This window comes from Rana temporaria, chromosome 2 (assembly GCF_905171775.1).
Source record: "Rana temporaria chromosome 2, aRanTem1.1, whole genome shotgun sequence".
In the NCBI taxonomy this organism is placed as follows: domain Eukaryota; kingdom Metazoa; phylum Chordata; class Amphibia; order Anura; family Ranidae; genus Rana; species Rana temporaria.
The window spans coordinates 536,964,356-536,984,550 of NC_053490.1; the positions used below are offsets into that span (position 1 = coordinate 536,964,356).

The window sequence follows — 20,195 nt, forward strand, 5'->3', positions numbered from 1 at the left end:
TACCATCACCCTCTGGCCACCTTTTCAGCAGTGCCCCCCCCCCCTCTGGCCTCCAATGACTTTTCGGCGAACCCCCCCCCCCCCCTCTGGCCTCCAATGACTTTTCGGCAGTGCCCCCCCCCCTCTGGCCTCCAATGACTTTTCGGCGAAGCCCCCCCCCCTCTGGCCTCCAATTACTTTTCGGCAGTGCCCCCCCCCCCGGCCTCCAATGACTTTTCTGCATTGCCCCCCCTCTGGCCTCCATTGACTTTTCTGCATTGCCCCCCCTCTGGCCTCCAATGAGTTTTCGGCAGTGCCCCCCTCTGGCCTCCAATGACTTTTCGGCAGTGCCCCCCCCCCCCCTCTGGCCTCCAATGACTTTTCAGTACCATTACCCTCTGGCCACCTTTTCCACAGTGCCCCCCCCCCCCCCCCCCTCTGGCCTCCAATGACTTTTCGGCGAAGCCCCCCCCCCTCTGGCCTCCAATGACTTTTCGGCGAAGCCCCCCCCCCCTCTGGCCTCCAATTACTTTTCGGCAGTGCCCCCCCCCGGCCTCCAATGACTTTTCGGCAGTGCCCCCCCCGACCTCCATTGACTTTTCGGCATTGCCCCCCCTCTGGCCTCCAATGACTTTTCGGCAGTGCCCCCCTCTGGCCTCCAATGACTTTTCGGCAGTGCCCCCCCTGACCTCCAATGACTTTGCAGCAGTGCCCCCCTCTGGCCTCCAATGACTTTTCAGCAGTGCCCCCCCCGTGGTCTCCAATGACTTTTCGGCAGTGTTCTTTTCTGGCCACCAGTGACTCTTCCGCAATGTCCCTCCAGTAACATCCAGTTAGTTCTCAGTAGTGTCCCCTCTGTGGGGCGTCCTTTTGGGCAGTGTCCCCCCTCTGGGTCGTCCTTTTGGGCAGTGTCCCCCCTCTGGGGCGTCCTTTTGGGAAGTGTCCCCCCTCTGGGGCGTCCTTTTGGGAAGTGTCCCCCCTCTGGGGCGTCCTTTGGGGAAGCGTCCTCCCCTCTGGGGCATCCTTTTGGGAAGCGTCCTCCCCTCTGGGGCATCCTTTTGGGAAGCGTCCTCCCCTCTGGGGCATCCTTTTGGGAAGCGTCCCCCCTCTGGGGCGTCCTTTTGGGAAGCGTCCCCCCTCTGGGGCGTCCTTTTGGGAAGCGTCCCCCCTCTGGGGCGTCCTTTTGGGAAGCGTCCCCCCTCTGGGGCGTCCTTTTGGGAAGCGTCCCCCCTCTGGGGCGTCCTTTTGGAAAGTGTCCCCCCTCTGGGGCGTCCTTTTGGAAAGTGTCCCCCCTCTGGGGCGTCCTTTTGGAAAGTGTCCCCCCTCTGGGGCGTCCTTTTGGGAAGTGTCCCCCCTCTGGGGCGTCCTTTTGGGAAGCGTCCCCCCTCTGGGGCGTCCTTTTGGGAAGCGTCCCCCCTCTGGGGCGTCCTTTTGGGAAGCGTCCCCCCTCTGGGGCGTCCTTTTGGGAAGCGTCCCCCCTCTGGGGCGTCCTTTTGGGAAGCGTCCCCCCTCTGGGGCGTCCTTTTGGGAAGCGTCCCCCCTCTGGGGCGTCCTTTTGGGAAGCGTCCCCCCACTGGGGCGTCCTTTTGGGAAGCGTCCCCCCACTGGGGCGTCCTTTTGGGAAGCGGCCCCTCTCTGGGGGCGTCCTTTTTGGGCAGCGGCCCCTCTCTGGGGCGTCCTTTTTGGGCAGCGGCCCCTCTCTGGGGGCGTCCTTTTGGGCAGCGTTCCCCTCTCTGGGGCGTCCTTTTGGGCAGCGGCCCCTCTCTGGGGGCGTCCTTTTGGGCAGTGTCTACCCCCCTCTCTGGGGGCGTCCTTTTGGGCAGTGTCTGCCCCCCCCTCTCTGGGGCGACCCCCCCCCCCAACTTTTATCTATGAAATAAATCAAGATGGCGCTCAATGACTGCTAATAATGACAACCTGAGAGCGTCTACATTCCCTGCCAATGTGCATTTGAAGGCTGCCACTGTGTAACCCCTGAACCCATCACCCACCAGGAGAAGCGATTCGCCAGAATGAGGTTTGCAGTCTCCTAGGTAACAGAAACATCCGTACATATCCTGCGCTCAAGGGCAAATCCATTGTAATGGATTGTATTCTGCTACCCAGGTGTGTGTGTGTGGGGGGGGGGGGGGGGGTCTGTGCTGCAGCAACAACTTTTGTTGCTTTTGTATTGAAGCTCCAGTACCTGGGGCCACGGGGGATCTGTGCCGGGCTCTCTCGTACATGTGAGTCTGGAGGATCCTTGGGGAGACGTTCCCGGGATTTGTACCAATCTGACCTCCAACCTTCCCTTCAGGCTTGTACAGGTGTACCGCCTCCCCTCCGTGTGACAAAAAAATAATATTGCAACAATCGCCGTTTTATTCTCTAGGGTCTCTGCTATAAAATATATACAGTTAAGTATTTATATTTTGTTTGGAGTGGGAATGTGGATTATGTACAGGACCTGTTGGTGACTTACAGGATCAGACATTTACTGTGGTCAGGAGGTCACTAGTCTACAGATCTGCCTGTGCCCCCCCCCCCCCCAGACATTGGTGCAGTCTGTATTCAGTGGGTGTGGCTCGGACGGTTGCCCAGGTTTGGATTGGCTTGCTGCAGTGCCGAGGAATGCTGTGACATCGTGCTGCAGCACTCACATTGCTGTCTCATGCAAGGCCCCGACCGCAGGAGGAGTCCCGTAATGCAGATTATTGCAGAATCGGCAAGTCTGCGCTGTCAGGTAAAGCACTTCGCATTAAGGGAAACCGATCGTTTCCTGGCTGCACGCCGCGATCCTTCCTGCCCTTCATCAAACTGACAAAGGCAGTGTGGAGCTGCGCTAATGTTCCTTTTTTTTTATATTGCAGCGTGACCTCAGCCCCCCCCTCCGATCCATCTGCACAGGAAGCAACAGCGACTGCATGTTACCAGACTGCATCTACAGCAGCACTGAGGCAGTCTATACATGTGCAGATATTGGAATACTACAATTCCCAGCATGCACTCCAGTCTTGTACAGGTGTGTACCGGCTCCTCTCCTGGACTGAAATGGCTTACTCTGATTTCACTGCACACTGTGAGCGTCTTACAATATGCGTTAGAAACTGCAGTAAGCCAGATAGAGCCCACCTCATTTTCTGGCTGGAGGATAACAAGCATTGTCTAGGCCAGTGGTCCCAAACTGCGGCCAGATGTGGCCCTTTGCTTGCCCTTTATCCAGCCCTTGAGGTATTATTCCGGCCACTGACACCAACAATGGGGCATAATTCAACTGCCGCCCACGGTGGGTCGCTCTTCCTGCCCCTGCCGACCACGGTGGGTCGCTATTCCTGCCCCTGCTGCCCACGGTGGGTCGCTCTTCCTGCCGCCTACGGTGGGTCGCTCTTCCTGTCCCTGCCGCCCACGGTGGGTCGCTATCGGGGTGGATTTGATTTTAAAAATTATGATTTAAGAGCAACTGTCATCCCTGACCCGCTGTTGGCTTCTCCTGACCCGCTGTTGGCTCCTCCTGACCCGCTGTTGGCTCCTCCTGACCCGCTGTTGGCTCCTCCTGACCCGCTGTTGGCTCCTCCTGACCCGCTGTTGGCTCCTCCTGACCCGCTGTTGGCCCCTCCTCCTCCTCCTGACCCGCTGTTGTCCCCTCCTCCTCCTCCTGACCCGCTGTTGGCCCCTCCTCCTCCTGACCCGCTGTTGGCCCCTCCTCCTCCTGACACGCTGTTGGCCCCTCCTCCTCCTGACCCGCTGTTGGCCCCTCCTCCTCCTGACCCGCTGTTGGCCCCTCCTCCTCCTGACCCGCTGTTGGCCCCTCCTCCTCCTGACCCGCTGTTGGCCCCTCCTCCTCCTGACCCGCTGTTGGCCCCTCCTCCTCCTGACCCGCTGTTGGCCCCTCCTCCTCCTGACCCGCTGTTGGCCCCTCCTCCTCCTGACCCGCTGTTGGCCCCTTCCTCCTCCTCCTGACCCGCTGTTGGCCCCTTCCTCCTCCTCCTGACCCGCTGTTGGCCCCTTCCTCCTCCTCCTGACCCGCTGTTGGCCCCTCCTCCTCCTCCTGACCCGCTGTTGGCCCCTCCTCCTCCTCCTGACCCGCTGTTGGCCCCTCCTCCTCCTCCTGACCCGCTGTTGGCTCATCGACAGTCCCATTCACGTTAATGGGACGGCTGTGAGGGATGTGGCGGTGGCAGAAGGTGATTGGATGCCCGCTAACAGGCGCTGCCATGATGGATCTGAAATGACGGGTGCTCGTTAAATGTAAGGACTCATTCTTGCTGGTAGTCGGAATCTTTAACATTTGCAAACAAAATGCATTTTTCCTGTTTAGAATAATAAACTCTCAGGTTAGTAAAGCAGCGATATCAAAACCGATCCAATCATACAGTTTGTAGTGTACATATAATGGAATGGACGTTTGCGGTAAAATTGCCACATGTATGGCCAGCTCTAGGCCTCGCCTCCTTTTTTTTTTTTCAGAACCTATCAGATCTGTTTCAGAAGCGTGCTTCCCGCCTCTAAATTGCCCGCCGTCCGTTCCCTTATCAGGATGTGCGTCGCCTCGTGCTGTCTGCTTTTTGTATATAAAGCTATCTTTGATTTGAGGTCTTGTGTTGGCGTCTGATCCTCCTGTGTGGTTGGCGCTCTGCGGCTGGCCTCTAGAATAAGGGACTCTTTTGTAGCCGTCTTGCTCGCGGGTCACCAGTAACGTGGCGCTCTGCCATCGTTGTGGAGGGAAGCGCTGTGTGACATTGGGAAGCTTGGCTCGGTGTCAGGTGAGACAGCAAAGCGAATGTTTGTTTGATCGTCCTACACAAGCACATTCCGATCACACAGGATCCGCACGTGAAGACTGTACACGGCACATTCCGATCACACAGGATCCGCACGTGAAGACTGTACACGGCACATTCCGATCACACAGGATCCGCACGTGAAGACTGTACACGGCACATTCCGATCACACAGGATCCGCACGTGAAGACTGTACACAGCACATTCCGATCACACAGGATCCGCACGTGAAGACTGTACAGGTGCCAACCAGTAAAACATTCTTATCCTTGCTTTAACTCTATCTTATGTCTTTTCCCGCACAGCTAAAGGGATGCCAGGGGGCTTCATCTTATCCTTGCTTCAGCTCATGTCTCTTCCCGCACAGCTAAAGGGATGCCAAGAGGGCTTCATCTTATCCTTGCTTCAGCTCATGTCTCTTCCCGTACAGCTAAAGGGGTGCCAGGGGGCTTCATCTTATCCTTGCTTTAGCTCTAGCTTGTGTCTCTTCCCGCACAGCTAAAGGGATGCCAGGGGGGCTTAATTTTATCCTTGCTTTAGCTCTAGCTTATGTCTTTTCCCGCACAGCTAAAGGGGTGCCAGGAGGGCTTCATCTTATCCTTGCTCTAGCTTATGTATTTTCCCGCACAGCTAAAGGGGTGCCAGGGGGGCTTCATCTTATCCTTGCTTTAGCTTCAGCTCATGTCTCTTCCCGCACAGCTAAAGGGGTGCCAGGGTGGCTTCTTCTCACAGCTCATTGCTTTAGCTCTAGCTTGTGTCTCTTCCCGCACAGCTCAAGGGGGCTTCATTTTATCCTTGCTTTAGCTCTATCTTATGTCTCTTCCCGCACAGCTAATGGGATGCCAGGGGGGCTTCATCTTATCCTTGCTCTAGCTTATGTCTCTTCCCGCACAGCTAAAGGGGTGCCAGGAGGGCTTCATCTTATCCTTGCTCTAGCTTATGTCTCTTCCCGCAAAGCTAATGGGATGCCAGGGGGCTTCATCTTATCCTTGCTTTAGCTTCAGCTCATGTCTCTTCCCGCAAAGCTAATGGGATGCCAGGGGGGCTTCATCTTATCCTTGCTTTAGCTTCAGCTCATGTCTCTTCCCGCACAGCTAAAGGGATGCCAGGGGGGCTTCATCTTATCATTGCTTTAGCTTCAGCTCATGTCTCTTCCCGCACAGCTAAAGGGGTGCCAAGAGGGGTTCATCTTATCCTTGCTCTAGCTTATGTCTTTTCCCATGCCAGGGGGGCTTCATCTTATCCTTGCTTTAGCTTCAGCTCATGTCTCTTCCCGCACAGCTAAAGGGATGCCAGGGGGGCTTCATCTTATCATTGCTTTAGCTTCAGCTCATGTCTCTTCCCGCACAGCCAAAGGGGTGCCAGGGGGCTTCTTCTCACAGCTCATTGCTTTAGCTCCAGCTCATGTCTCTTCCCGCACAGCTAAAGGGATGCCAGGAGGGCTTCATCTTATCCTTGCTCTAGCTTTTGTCTCTTCCCGCACAGCTAATGAGATGCCAGGGGGGCTTCATCTTATCCTTGCTTTAGCGTAAAATGAAGGATGGATGGCCGCACTCCAAACCAAACAGGTTGTCTTTATTTAAACGAACAGCAAAAACATACCAGATCACAGCAACAGAAACAGGAGGATAACCGACATTTCGCACTGACTTAGTGCTTATTCATGGCTGAGCACTAAGTCAGTGCGAAATGTCGGTTATCCTCCTGTTTCTGTTGCTGTGATCTGCTGTGTTTTTGCTGTTCGTTTAAATAAAGACAACCTGTTTGGTTTGGAGTGCGGCCATCCATCCTTCATTTTACGCCAATGCTTGCCTAGTGCACTGCCAGCACCCTTGGAATCCTACACCTGTGTATGACCCTATAGCAGACCCACCTTGAGCGGTGATTTTCCTTCTTTTATCCTTGCTTCAGCTTCAGCTCATGTCTCTTCCCGCACAGCTAAAGGGATGCCAGGGGGGCTTCATCTTATCCTTGCTTTAGCTCCAGCTTGTGTCTCTTCCCACACAGCTAAAGGGGTGCCAGGTGGGCTTCTTCTCACAGCTCATTGCTTTAGCTCCAGCTCATGCCTTTACCTGCACAGCTAAGGGGGTGGCAAGGGGGCTTCATCTCACAGCTTTTAGCTCCAGCTCATGTCTTTTCTTGCACAGATAAAGGGGTGGCAAGGGGGCTTCATCTCACTGCTCATTGCTTTAGGCCTCTTTCACACGAGGCAGACTCCGTCGCTACGGAGTCTGTCGGCTCAGCGGGAGATCTCTCTGCTGAGCTGGCGGATGACCGGTCCCTCTTTGCTCACTGAGTGGGGGGAGGGGCTTGTCGAGTGGCGCTGTCTCCTATGGAGAGATCTGATGAAAACGGACAGCATGTCCCTTTTCCCCAGATCTCACCCGATCCGCCATGGACGGATGGCGACATATCGCCATACGTCTGATTTTGGCGGATCGGGTCGGATGTCAGAGGACATGTCTCCGCTGACATCCAACGCTCCATAGGACTGCATGGAGCGGCCGTTCAAGTCCGCCGACAAAACTGACGGGCGGACATGAGCAGTCCGACCGTGTGAAAGGGGCCTTAGCTCCAGCTCATGTTTTTACTGGCACAGCTAAAGTGGTGCCAGGGGGGCAGGGCTTCATCTCACAGCTTATTGCTTTAGCTCCAGCTTGTGTCTCTTCCTGCACAGCTAAAGTGGTGCCAGGGGGGCTTCATCTCACAGCTTATTGCTTTAGCTCCAGCTCGTGTCTCTTCCTGCACAGCTAAAGGGGTGCCAGGGGGGCTTAATCTCATTGCTCGTTGACCAGACCCAGCCTATAGCCCATGTATCTACCTGCACAGCTAAAGGAATGCTGGGGATGCTTAATCTTTCATCTTTCAATCTTTCTTTCACTTGTGGATATTTAATACCATAGCTTCTAGTCGTATGTCCCCATCCCCTGGGCTGTACATTGCAAAGCATTAAAGAGTTTGAGTTCCAGCCAAGTGCACATGTGGCTGCTTCCCGCTGTTCAGCACAGGAAGTGCACCTTTCCTCCGAGGTACTGAAGCAAAAAAATACATCATAACGTTTTTTTTAAATTTATTTCTATTTAAAGCTCCTATCCAGGAGGGGGGGGTGTAAAAAAAATGGGGGGGGGGGGGGGTTTGGCTGGTGACAGGATATTTAGTCAGTCTTCAACCCCCTTTGCAGGCACAGTCCCCCTTTTACATCATAGTTCCCCATCTAAAGTGGTCCCGCAGTGTCCTCAGTTCCCCTTCACATCATAGTGCCCCATTGCAGTGTAGTCCCCTTTACATTAATGTAACGCAGGCTGTACTGTAAAGGGGCAGCTGTGATGGCTAGGGGACCGATTACAGTGCCCCTTCACATCACGGTGCCCTGTACATTAATGTAGTGCAGGCTGGACTGTAAAGGGGGAGCTGTGATGATTACAGTGCCCCATGCTAATGCAGTCCTTAACATCACAGTGCCCCTTGCAGTCCCCCCCCCTCTTGCTCTAATCGGTGCCCCTTGCAGTCATACCCCCCCCTTTTCTCTCTAATCACAGTGCCCCTCGCAGCCCCCCCCCCCCTTTCACTCTAATTGTGCCCATTGCAGTCTTTCCCCCTCCCCTTTTCTCTCTAATCACAGTGCTCCTTGCAGTCATGTCCCCCTTTTCTCTCATCACAGTGCTCCTTGCAGTCATGTCCCCCTTTTCTCTCATCACAGTGCCCATTGCAGTCATGTCCCCCTTTTCTCTCTAATCACAATTCTCCTTGCAGTCATGTCCCCCTTTTCTCTCATCACAGTGCCCCTTGCAGTCATGTCCCCCTTTTCTCTCTAATCACAATTCTCCTTGCAGTCATGTCCCCCTTTTCTCTCATCACAGTGCCCCTTGCAGTCATGTCCCCCTTTTCTCTCTAATCACAATTCTCCTTGCAGTCATGTCCCCCTTTTCTCTCATCACAGTGCCCCTTGCAGTCATGCTCCCCCCCCCCTTGTCTCTAATCACAGTGCCCCTCACAGCCCCCCTTTTCGCTCTAATCAGTGCCCCTTGCAGTCGTGCCCCCCCTTTCTCTCTAATCACAGTGCCCCTTGCAGTTATGCCCCCCTTCGCTCTAATCAGTGACCCCTGCAGTCATGCCCCCCCTTTTCTCGCATCACAGTGCCCCTTTGCAGTAATCCCCCCCCCCTTTTCTCTCTAATCACAGTGCCCCTTGCAGTCATGTCCCCCTTTTCTCTCTAATCACAGTGCCCCTCGTAGCCCCCCCCCCTTTTCACCCTAATTGTGCCCATTGCAGTCTTTCCCCCTCCCCCTTTTCTCTCATCACGGTGCAACTTGCAGTCATGCCCCCCCCCCCTCTCTAATCACGGTTCCCCCTTTCACTCTGTCTCCCCTACACAGTCCTTGGCAGGGCAGAGGCAGATTTCTGCCCGTATCTCATCTCCCGACTTTCCCGCCCCCCCGAGGAGGTCAAGCTCAATGTTTTTTACAGTCATGTATTCTATGCATGAAGGTAAAAAAAAACCTTCTCTGTGCACTAACCCCCCCCCCCCCCTTAATACCTACCAGAGATTGCAGTGCAGAAATGTACACAAGAGCCTCGGCTCTCCAGAGACTCTCCCTCCTCATTGGCTGAGACAACAATGGGAGCCATTGGCTCCAGCTGCTGTCGGTCACTGCCCAATGAACCAGTGAGAGAGAGAGGGGGCAGGACCGAGCTGCAGCTGTGTGTGTGTGTGTGAATGGAGACACAGAGCAGCGACTCAGCTCAGGTGCCCCCCATAGCAAGCTGGTTGCTGTGGGCACTTGGCAGAGGCACTGCCAGGCGGCTGGTATTTCTAGAAGGAGTTCTCAGCCATGGCAGCCTGCATGTTCTCTCACTTGAGACGTAGGAATATTTTCTCCCCCCCCCATTTGGGTGTGGGACTTCTGACGTCCCGTGTTCCTCGGCCCCGCGGTTGGTGACGTTTGGGAGGCATTGTGGCGTGTGTGAGAGAGTGATCTGTTGTTTCCTGTTGATGTGTTCTGGGTCTCTGTACATTGCTATAAATACAGATGACACAGCTGTACAGGGCACAGGGGTCACGCCAGGACACGGGACTCTGCCGCTGTGCCATGCCAGCGATTGGTCAATAGCAGAGCGCCGGGTACCCTCCGGGCTGGGGGGGGGGGGGGCGATCTTTTCTGGGCAGTCGATCTTTTCTCTGCTGTGTGATGACGGACGTTTATATTGCATCAGTTTTACAGATCCCTCTTCCTTCTTTCCCCCTCCCTCTTCCTTCTTTCCCCCTCCCTCTTCCTTCTTTCCCCCTCCCTCTTCCTTCTTTCCCCCTCCCTCTTCCTTCTCCATCTTTGCCTCCCTCCTTCCTTTTCCATCTTTGCCTCCCTCCTTCCTTTTCCCTCCCTTCCTCTTATTTTTCCTTCTTTCCTTCCCTTCCTTTTTTTCCTCCCCTTCCTCCTTCCTTCCTTCCTCCTACCTTTTCCTTTCCTTTCCTTTTCCTTTCCTTTCCTTTCCTTTCCTTTCCTTTCCTTCCCTTTCCTTCTTCCCCTCCTTCCTCCTTTGCTTCCTCCTCCCTTCCTCCCTTCCTTCCTTCCTTCCTTCTTCCCCTCCTTCCTCCTCCCTTCCTCTTTTTTTTTTATTTTTCCTTCCCTCCTTTCCTTCTTCCTCCTCCCTTCCTCTTCTTTATTTCCTTCCTTCCTCCTCTCCTTCCTTCTTTCTTTGCCTCCTCCTTCCTTATTTTTCCTTCCTTTCTTCCTCCCTTCCTCCTCCTCATCATCCTCATTCTTCTTCTTCTTCCTTCTCCCCTCCCTTTTTAAAAATGTTTTCTTACCAAAGCACATTGCTGTCTTATCAGATCCAGCGTTCACTCCAAATGTGTGCTCAGTCATACACAGGCTGGGGGGTGGGTAAAAAATCCCAGTTGCTGTGGTGGTGGGGCGTACATGCAGCTGACGCAGTGCTTTGAATTAAACTCGCTCATCCATGTCTTTATGGACCTCGCTTGGATTTTATGGACTGATGTTGGTGGAGAAGGCCTGGCTCGCAGTCTCCGCTCTAATTCATCCCAAAGGGTTGAGGTCAGGACTCTGTGCAGGCCAGTCAAGTTCCTCCACCCCAAACTCGCTCATCCATGTCTTTATGGACCTTGCTATGTGCGCAGTCATGTTGGAACAGGAAGGGGCCGTCCCCCAAACTGTTCCCAGCGGAGAGTTGCAGTTACTCCCCGAACCTTAGTGAGAAGAGGTGATTTGCGTAGTGTGAGAAATTCCTCCTGCGATTCTTACCCGTTTCTTTTCTCTTTTCCTCTTCAGGAGACAAGGACGGCAGCAAAGTTACCACTGTAGTCGCCACCCCAGGCCAGGGTCCCGACCGGCAGCAAGAGGTCAGCTACTCGGACACCAAGGTGATCGGGAATGGCTCCTTCGGCGTGGTCTACCAGGCCAAACTCTGCGACTCGGGGGAACTGGTGGCAATCAAAAAGGTTCTGCAGGACAAACGGTTCAAGGTGAGTGAAGGGGGCGGAGTCATGGTTTGTGTTTATAAATGTCTTTTTATCCTGATACTGAGAGGTCCGGTGACAGGCGACCCCCTTCTTCATTTCTGATCATTAGAACTGACCGGCATCTGAATGTGGCATTTATTTCTTTGTCACATGGGGAAGAAATAAAGCCTGGTGGTGGCCTGAGGAGGTGCAGTTTGAGGAAGCCGCCGCCCCCCCTGTACTCACCTGTCATTGCCGAATCCTGGGCCGCCCTGACAAACAAGACTGACGCCACTAATCCCTCCCCCACCTGTTCCTATAGACCAGGGATATGCAATTAGCGGACATCCAGCTGTTTCAGGACTACAAGTCCCATGAGGCATTGCAAGACTCTTACAGCCACAAGCATGACACGCAGAGCCAGAGGCATGATGGGACTTGTAGTTTTTGCAACAGCTGGAGGTCCGCTAATTGCAAATCCCTGCTGTAGACCAATCGCTAAAAGGAATGTTGCTCTGGATTTCTGCTGGTGACCATTTCTTCTCGCTCCTGTGTACGCTATATATCAGGCTCAGATCACCCCCAATTCCTGCACCTTCACCCCTCGGGTCACCCCCAATTCCTTCACCCCTCGGGTCACCCCCAATTCCTGCACCCCTCGGGTCACCCCCAATTCCTGCACCCCTCGGGTCACCCCCAATTCCTGTACCTTCCCCCCCCCCCCCTCGGGTCGCCCCAATTCCTGAACCTTCCCCCCTCGGGTCACCCCCAATTCCTGCACCTTCCCCCCTCGGTCACCCCCAATTCCTGCACCGTCACCCCTCGGGTCACCCCCAATTCCTGCATCGTCACCCCCAATTCCTGCATCGTCACCCCCAATTCCTGCATCGTCACCCCCAATTCCTGCATCGTCACCCCCAATTCCTGCACCGTCACCCCCAATTCCTGCACCGTCACCCCTCGGGTCACCCCCAATTCCTTCACCCTCACCCCCAATTCCTTCACCCTCACCCCCAATTCCTTCACCCTCACCCCCAATTCCTTCACCCTCACCCCCAATTCCCGCACCTTTACCCCTCGGGTCACCCCCAATTCCTTCACCCCTCGGGTCTCCCCCAATTCCTGCACCTTCCCCCCTCGGGTCTCCCCCAATTCCTGCACCTTCCCCCCTCGGGTCTCCCCCAATTCCTGCACCTTCCCCCCTCGGGTCTCCCCCAATTCCTGCACCTTCCCCCCTCGGGTCTCCCCCAATTCCTGCACCTTCCCCCCTCGGGTCACCCCCAATTCCTGCACCTTCCCCCCTCGGGTCTCCCCCAATTCCTGCACCTTCCCCCCTCGGGTCTCCCCCAATTCCTGCACCTCCCCCCTCGGGTCACCCCCAATTCCTGCACCTTCCCCCCTCGGGTCACCCCCAATTCCTGCACCTTCCCCCCTCGGGTCTCCCCCAATTCCTGCACCTTCCCCCCTCGGGTCACCCCCAATTCCTGCACCTTCCCCCCTCGGGTCACCCCCAATTCCTGCACCTTCCCCCCTCGGGTCTCCCCCAATTCCTGCACCGTCACCCCTCGGGTCTCCCCCAATTCCTGCACCGTCACCCCCAATTCCTTCACCCTCACCCCCAATTCCTTCACCCTCACCCCCAATTCCTTCACCCTCACCCCCAATTCCTTCACCCTCACCCCTCGGGTCTCCTCCCAATTCCTGCACATTTACAAGACCAGGGTTTTATATGTATATCTCCTTCATCAAGTAGCTCCCCTTGCAGTAGTTGGAGAGTAGATTGATGGGCAGTTAACCTCTGCAGCCACAGACGGGTATGCTGGTCCTGGGAGGAGAGTCGGCACCTAAATGACAGTGACGTCAGGTGGGCCGCTATGAAGCATCATGGAGGTGGGAGGTCTGAGGGGCAAAGAGGAGATTGTCAGCCTAGAGGGGCCTTTTTTTTGTAGTGGGGGGGGGGGGCTACAAGAGGCAGACCAGCCCCAAGGTACAAACACTCTTCTTGTGTTGTCTATCCCCGTTCTATATAGTTCCCCCATCATCTCCTGTTTATACTACAGAAGGCGATATGACTCTTCAGTGGAATAGTTCTGGTTTTATTTGTGAAACGCTCGTCGCTTTCACGTGTGCCGCACTGAGACGGCGTGGGCGGAGCCGCCATTTCTATTAATATGCATGTTGTGCAATCAATGCTGTTTGATTGTGACACGCCTGACCCGAACGAGCGAGCGCACTTCTTCCTGAGCTGCATCTTTCCTCCTCCTCCCAGCGTGGGAAGCCTGGAGCTGTACAGCAATACACTTCACTCATTTACTATTCTTTATAGGAAACTGACCTGATCCCCCACCTGATCCCTACCATATGTGAAACCTCATAACCGTAGCCAGATACTTACCTGCTGCTACTTCTGTGGGGCCAGTGTCCTGCCGAAAAAGGTCCCCCGGCGGATAATGACCTCCCTTTACTGTAATCGACTGCCTCCGTCTGAGCGGCCAGTCAGTACTGAGCACAAGGGCAGAGCCAGCCCTACATTAATTGTTCCTACATTGAAAATGCTTAACCCTTTCATGACTAAGCCCAGCCCGAGCCGAGCTGAACGTCGCCGCTCGGAGATTCAGGGAAAGGCCCGAGGACAGCGCGGCTTACCTCTGCAAATCTTGGGAGCGAAGTCTTTCCAAGGTCAGCCGAGGTGTCCTCTGACTTTTTCGTCCGTTTCTCAGGCCCCCCGGCGCCCCCCCCCCCCCCCCCCCCGCCTCTGCCCGCATGCGGTATTGCATGCCATTTAAGTCAATGCGGAACAAATTATCTTTGTTTCCATTGACTTCAATGGGAAAACTCGCTTTGATATGCAAGTGCTTTGGATTACGAGCGTTCTCCTGAAACGTATTATGTTCGTAATCCGAGGTTCCACTGTATATATTCTTTTTAGCAGAGAATCCTAGAGAATAAACTGGCGATTGTTGACATTTTTTATGTCACACGGTATTTGTGCAGCAGTGTTTTTAAACGCAACTTTTTTGGAAAAAAATACACTTTCATGAACTAAAAAAAAAAACGAAAAAGGAAAGTTGTCACAATTTTTTTGTATAATGTGAAAGATGATGTTGATGGGTACCAAACATGTCACACTTTTATAATTGCACGCACTCATAGAATGGCGACAAACTACATTACCTAAAAACTACATTACCTAAATATCTACTTCCGTATGCGTTTTCTTTGCTGCGCAAGCTCCCGGGCCGGGGCGCTTTAAAAAAAAATTCTCTTCCGTTCATGGACGGACACAGCATCAATTGACCTTAGGGTATTATCCCTCCTTTTAGGAGATTGACTAGGCAGAAATCAGCACTTCTAAGTGTTAAAACACTTCACACAGCACAGTACCTCCCAGGGGGCGGATCCCCCGGGTACATCCCTCTCTCTGCCTCATGCAGCCCTAGTTTTTTCTGCCTAGTGTCAGGAGATGACATGGCTCTTCTGGGCCCATGTGCTGTCTGCAGGAGCTTTTTGGCTAAGATCAAGTGTAGTATTCTGTTATATTGGCTAAGACCAAGTAGTATCTGTTCTGATCAGCGATCTGGTGAAGGTTCTGTGCTGTCATTCTGACTAAGGTTGGGGGGTGGTGGTTATGAATCTCTCTGCTAGAGTGATGGGGGGGCTTGGAAGTTTTTAGTACCGGCTGGAACAGAAACCGGGGCGCCCACAGGCAGTTGGGGCACGGGGAGTAATTCCCCCAGGAAAGTTGGAAGAGCCCATTACCTCCTGGTTTGCACGTTCTACCTTGTGTGGCCATGGGCTGGGCAGGCAGAAGGTCTGCGCTGTCAGTACCCCCTGGGAGTGGTCGTTTTAGGGGTGCTCTTAGTAACCCTTGGATGTGGGACCCCACGGTGTGAATGGAAAACATGGTCAAAGCTCTAAATTTGCTTTCCTTTTGCACTGCGCATTTTTGGCTAAATCCAGGGGCATTTTTTCTCTACCGGGGCCCGACCAGTGGACAATCTGCGTGGCCCCCCCTTTTTTTTTTATTCCACTGTTTGTCACGACTTTCACTTTTGGGTGTGTTTTCTCACCAATATGAAGAGTGTGAGTCCTCGGGCCTTCCCTGACATCTAGGGAGAGGATATGTGGCCCTCAGGTTCCTTCCTACCCTGTCCCCCTGGGGGGGGGGTCCACTCTTCGGGAGAGCCCCTCGATCTTGTATTCGATGGTTGACTTTAGCTGACCTAGAAGAACGGGGTCTGCTTAGCAAGAAGGCCTGGCAGACCCTGTTCTTCTAGGTCACCCGAAGCCAACCATCGAATATGAGGTCGAGGGGCTCTTTCATTCGACCTTGGGGAGCCTACAAAGACTAAGGTTTGCAATGGTCTACCTGGCAGACCCCATTCTTCTAGGTCATCCGAAGCCAACCATCAAATACAAGGTTGAGGGGTTATCCCTTTGACCTTAGGCCTACAAAGACTTGGGTTTGCAATGGTCTACCTGGCAGACCCTGTTCTTCTAGGTTAGCTGAAGCCAACCATCGAATACGAGGTTGATGGGCTCTCCCATTGACCTTGGGGAGCCTACAAAGACTTGGATTTACAATGGTCTACCTGTCAGACCCTGTTCTTCTAGGTCAGCTGAAGCCAACCATCGAATACGAGGTTGATGGGCTCTCCCTTTGACCTTGGGGAGCATACAAAGACTAAGGTTTGCAATGGACTAGCTGGCAGACCCCATTCTTCTAGGTTAGCCGAAGCCAACCATCGAATACGAGGTCAAGGGGCTCTCCCTTTCTACCTTGGGGAGCCTACAAAGACTAAGGTTTGCAATGGTCTACCTGGCAGACCCCATTCTTCTAGGTCATCCGAAGCCAACCATCAAATACAAGGTTGAGGGGTTATCCCTTTGACCTTAGGCCTACAAAGACTTGGGTTTGCAATGGTCTACCTGGCAGACCCTGTTCTTCTAGGTTAGCTGAAGCCAACCATCGAATACGAGGTTGATGGGCTCTCCCATTGACCTTGGGGAGCCTACAAAGACTTGGATTTACAATGGTCTACCTGTCAGACCCTGTTCTTCTAGGTCAGCTGAAGCCAACCATCGAATACGAGGTTGATGGGCTCTCCCTTTGACCTTGGGGAGCATACAAAGACTAAGGTTTGCAATGGACTAGCTGGCAGACCCCATTCTTCTAGGTTAGCCGAAGCCAACCATCGAATACGAGGTCAAGGGGCTCTCCCTTTCTACCTTGGGGAGCCTACGAGGACTAAGGTTTACAATGGTCTGCCTGGCAGACCCCATTCTTCTAGGTCAGCCAGGCCTAGAAGAATGTAATCCTTATGCCGCGTACACACGATAATTTTTCGACATGAAAAAAATGGCGTTTTTCGGCATGTAGAAAAAACAGTTTTTTCCAACTTTCCATCATTAAAACAACGTTGCCCACACGATCGTTTAAAAAAATGCTCTAGCAAAGCGCGGTGACGTACAACACGTACGACGGCACTATAAAGGTTAAGTTCCATGCAGATGGCACCACCCTTGGGGTTGCCTTATCTGATTTCCTGTTAGTAAAAGACGATTCTCGCTTTTCTGTCGGTTACAGCGTGATGAATGTGCTTACTCCATTATGAACGGCAGTTTTACCAGAACGAGCGCTCCCGTCTCATAACTTGCTTCTGAGCATGCGCCGGTTTTTAACGTCGTTTTAGCCCACACACGACCGTTTTTTACAACCCGAAAAACGACATACCGTATTTATCGGGGTATTGCGCGCTCCGGCGTATAGCGCGCACACCTAAAGTGGACCCGCATTCCTGTGGAAAAAATACTTTTGTACTTAGTTTTGGTGTCTTGCGCGGCAGCCTCGTCGGGTCCGTCTGCGGCCTCGGGTGTCCTCTTCGTCGGGTCCGGCGTCCTTCTGCGGCGTCCTTCCCGCTCGTTTCCCGCGCCGAGTTTGAATACTGCGCCGGCATATACCGAGCGCAGTACACTCGTGTATAGTCGGGCAGGCTTGGCTCCTCTCGCGCTCCTGTCCTGTACGTCCAGGACGTGAGCGCGAGAGGAGCCGAGACTGCCTGACTATACACGAGTGTACTGCGCTCTGTATATGCCGGCGCAGTATTCAAACTTGGCGCGGGTATCGGCGTATATCGCGCCCCCACAATTTTGCCCTGACTTTCAGGGAAAAAAAGTGCGTGGTATACGCCGATAAATACGGTAGTTTAAAACGTCGTTAAATGCAGCATGTTCGGAAAAAAAAATTGTCGTTTTTCAGAACCCCGAAAAATGATGTGAAGCCCACACACCATCATTTTAAATTACCTTTTTTTAAAACGTAGTTTTTTTCATGCCGAAAAATGATCGTGTGTGTGCGGCATTAGTCCCTGTCAGGAGCCTTGTACCCACCCGGAGATCAGGGTAGAAGTCCTTCTTCGGGGGGGTTGACTAAAAAGCACCCCCTGCACTTTTTAGTGCGTGCGTTCACATTTTATTTCCGCATAGGAGAAAGAGTCTGCAGGAGCCCTGCATTGCACCCATGATCCAATGATTGCCGATCCAATGATTGCCAGTGCAATGCTCTGCAGGCTCCCTAGGAAGATTTTTTTTTTTTTTTTAAATAATCGAGCACTGATCTGCATTCTTACCCCCCTAAGCATAAACCCCTCCCCCTCTCAAAAATCTGCCCCCTGCTGAAATCCCCTTCCCAACACGAATCTGTGCCAAACCCCCCCCCCCCCCCCAGCTAAATTCCTCTAATTCCCCATATGCCCCAAGCATAAATCCACCACCACCACAAAAAAAAAAAATTGCCCACTCCTAGTATAAATCCACCACCCTGAAAACAAATTCCCCCATTCCTAGTATAAATCCTCCACCCCTCAATTTTCCGTTTATAAAGACCCCCCCCCCCCCCATTAGTATTTTCAGCAGACAGGAAGTGGGAAGAACTCTGCAGCAGCAGCACGTGTCTATAAAGTGCTGCATGCGGTAGTTTGTCAGTGCACATAAAGCTGGATTGTATTTTGTGTGTGTGTGGGGGACGGACGGGGACGGGGGCGGGGGGTGTAAATGACATCCTAGCCTTACAGGGCCCAGCTCCCAGGGTTTGGCTGGGGGGACAATTGGTGCCGCGGGTCACACTGTAGTAGCAGAACAGCTGTGATTGCACACAAAGGCAACTTGGCAGTCGGGCCTCTCCGCCATCCAGGACAAAGGAATTCCCAGAGGTCACATGTCACAGAGAGGTTAACCCTTCCTTCTCCTACCCCAGAATTCATTTCTCATTGTGGAGACCCTGATTAGTATTCAGGGTGCGTTTTGCCGCCGTCTCGGTTCACACTGGTGCGATGCGGTAAAACGCGACAAGATTCGCTGCGTTTCCCCGCATAGCATCACACTTTAAGCAATCGCATTGTCCATGTAATCTACCTCGGGGGGGGGGGGGGGGGGTCCATGTTATCTTAAAGCACCCAAAAATTGAACTTCTGCTTTAAAAGGGTTGTAAAGGTTCGTGTTTTTTCACCTTCATGCATCCTATGCGTTAGGGTGAAAAAACACGTTGTGGTGTCCGGCCCCCCTCGTTTTACTTACCTCGAATTTCTGTGAGCGTGATTTTGCGTTGCTCTCTCCATGATGCCTACCCGGCCCGATGTAGAAGGGTGATGCCTACCCGGCCCGATGTAGAAGAAGGGTGATGCCTACCCGGCCCGATGTAGAAGAAGGGTGATGCTTACCCGGCCCGATGTAGAAGAAGGGTGATGCTTACCCGGCCCGATGTAGGAGAAGGGTGATGCCTACCCGGCCCGATGTAGGAGAAGGGTGATGCCTACCCGGCCCGATGTAGAAGGGTGAGGCCTACCCGGCCCGATGTAGAAGAAGGGTGAGGCCTACCCGGCCCGATGTAGAAGAAGGGTGATGCCTACCCGGCCCGATGTAGAGGAAGGGTGATGCCTACCCGGCCCGATGTAGAGGAAGGGCGATGTCTACCCGGCCCGATGTAGAGGAAGGGCGATGCCTACCCGGCCCGATGTAGAGGAAGGGCGATGCCTACACGGGCCGATGTAGAAGAAGGGTGATGCCTACCCGGCCCGATGTAGGAGAAGGGTGATGCCTACCCGGCCCCATGTAGAAGAAGGGTGATGCCTACCCGGCCCCATGTAGAAGAAGGGTGATGCCTACCCGGCCCGATGTAGAAGAAGGGTGATGCCTACCCGGCCCGATGTAGAAGGGTGATGCTTACCCGGCCCGATGTAGGAGAAGCGTGATGCTTACACAGGCTGATGTAGAAGAAGGGTGATGCCTACCCGGCCCGATGTAGAAGAAGGGTGAGGCCTACACGGCCCGATGTAGAAGAAGGGTGATGCCTACACGGCCCGATGTAGAAGAAGGGTGATGCCTACACGGCCCGATGTAGAAGAAGGGTGATGCCTACCCGGCCCGATGTAGGAGAAGGGTGATGCCTACCCGGCCCGATGTAGAAGAAGGGTGATGCCTACCCGGGCCGATGTAGGAGAAGGGTGATGCCTACACGGCCCGATGTAGAAGGGTGATGCCTACCCGGGCCGATGTAGGAGAAGGGTGATGCCTACCCGGGCCGATGTAGAAGAAGGGTGATGCCTACCCGGCCCGATGTAGGAGAAGGGTGATGCCTATCCGGCCCGATGTAGAAGAAGGGTGATGCCTACACGGCCCGATGTAGAAGAAGGGTGATGCCTACCCGGGCCGATGTAGGAGAAGGGTGATGCCTATCCGGCCCGATGTAGAAGAAGGGTGATGCCTATCCGGCCCGATGTAGAAGAAGGGTGATGCCTATCCGGGCCGATGTAGGAGAAGGGTGATGCCTACCCGGGCCGATGTAGGAGAAGGGTGATGCCTACCCGGGCCGATGTAGAAGGGTGATGCCTACACAGGCCGATGTAGGAGAAGGGTGATGCCTACCCGGCCCGATGTAGAAGAAGGGTGATGCCTACATGGCCCGTTGTGTATTGGAAGAAATATCTACAAATCTGGATAT

General features: G+C 53.9%; 1 protein-coding gene across 2 annotated transcripts in view; it reads left to right on the forward strand.

Annotated features, from left to right (window-relative positions):
• The window catches only part of GSK3B (glycogen synthase kinase 3 beta), a 136,477-nt gene that overhangs the window by 34,945 nt on the left and 81,337 nt on the right, over positions 1–20,195 (forward strand). For both annotated transcript variants that reach the window (XM_040339206.1, XM_040339207.1), the window contains exon 2: positions 11,028–11,221. In XM_040339206.1, coding sequence (XP_040195140.1) covers positions 11,028–11,221 — 194 coding nt within the window. The remainder of the gene's footprint in view (positions 1–11,027; positions 11,222–20,195) is intronic.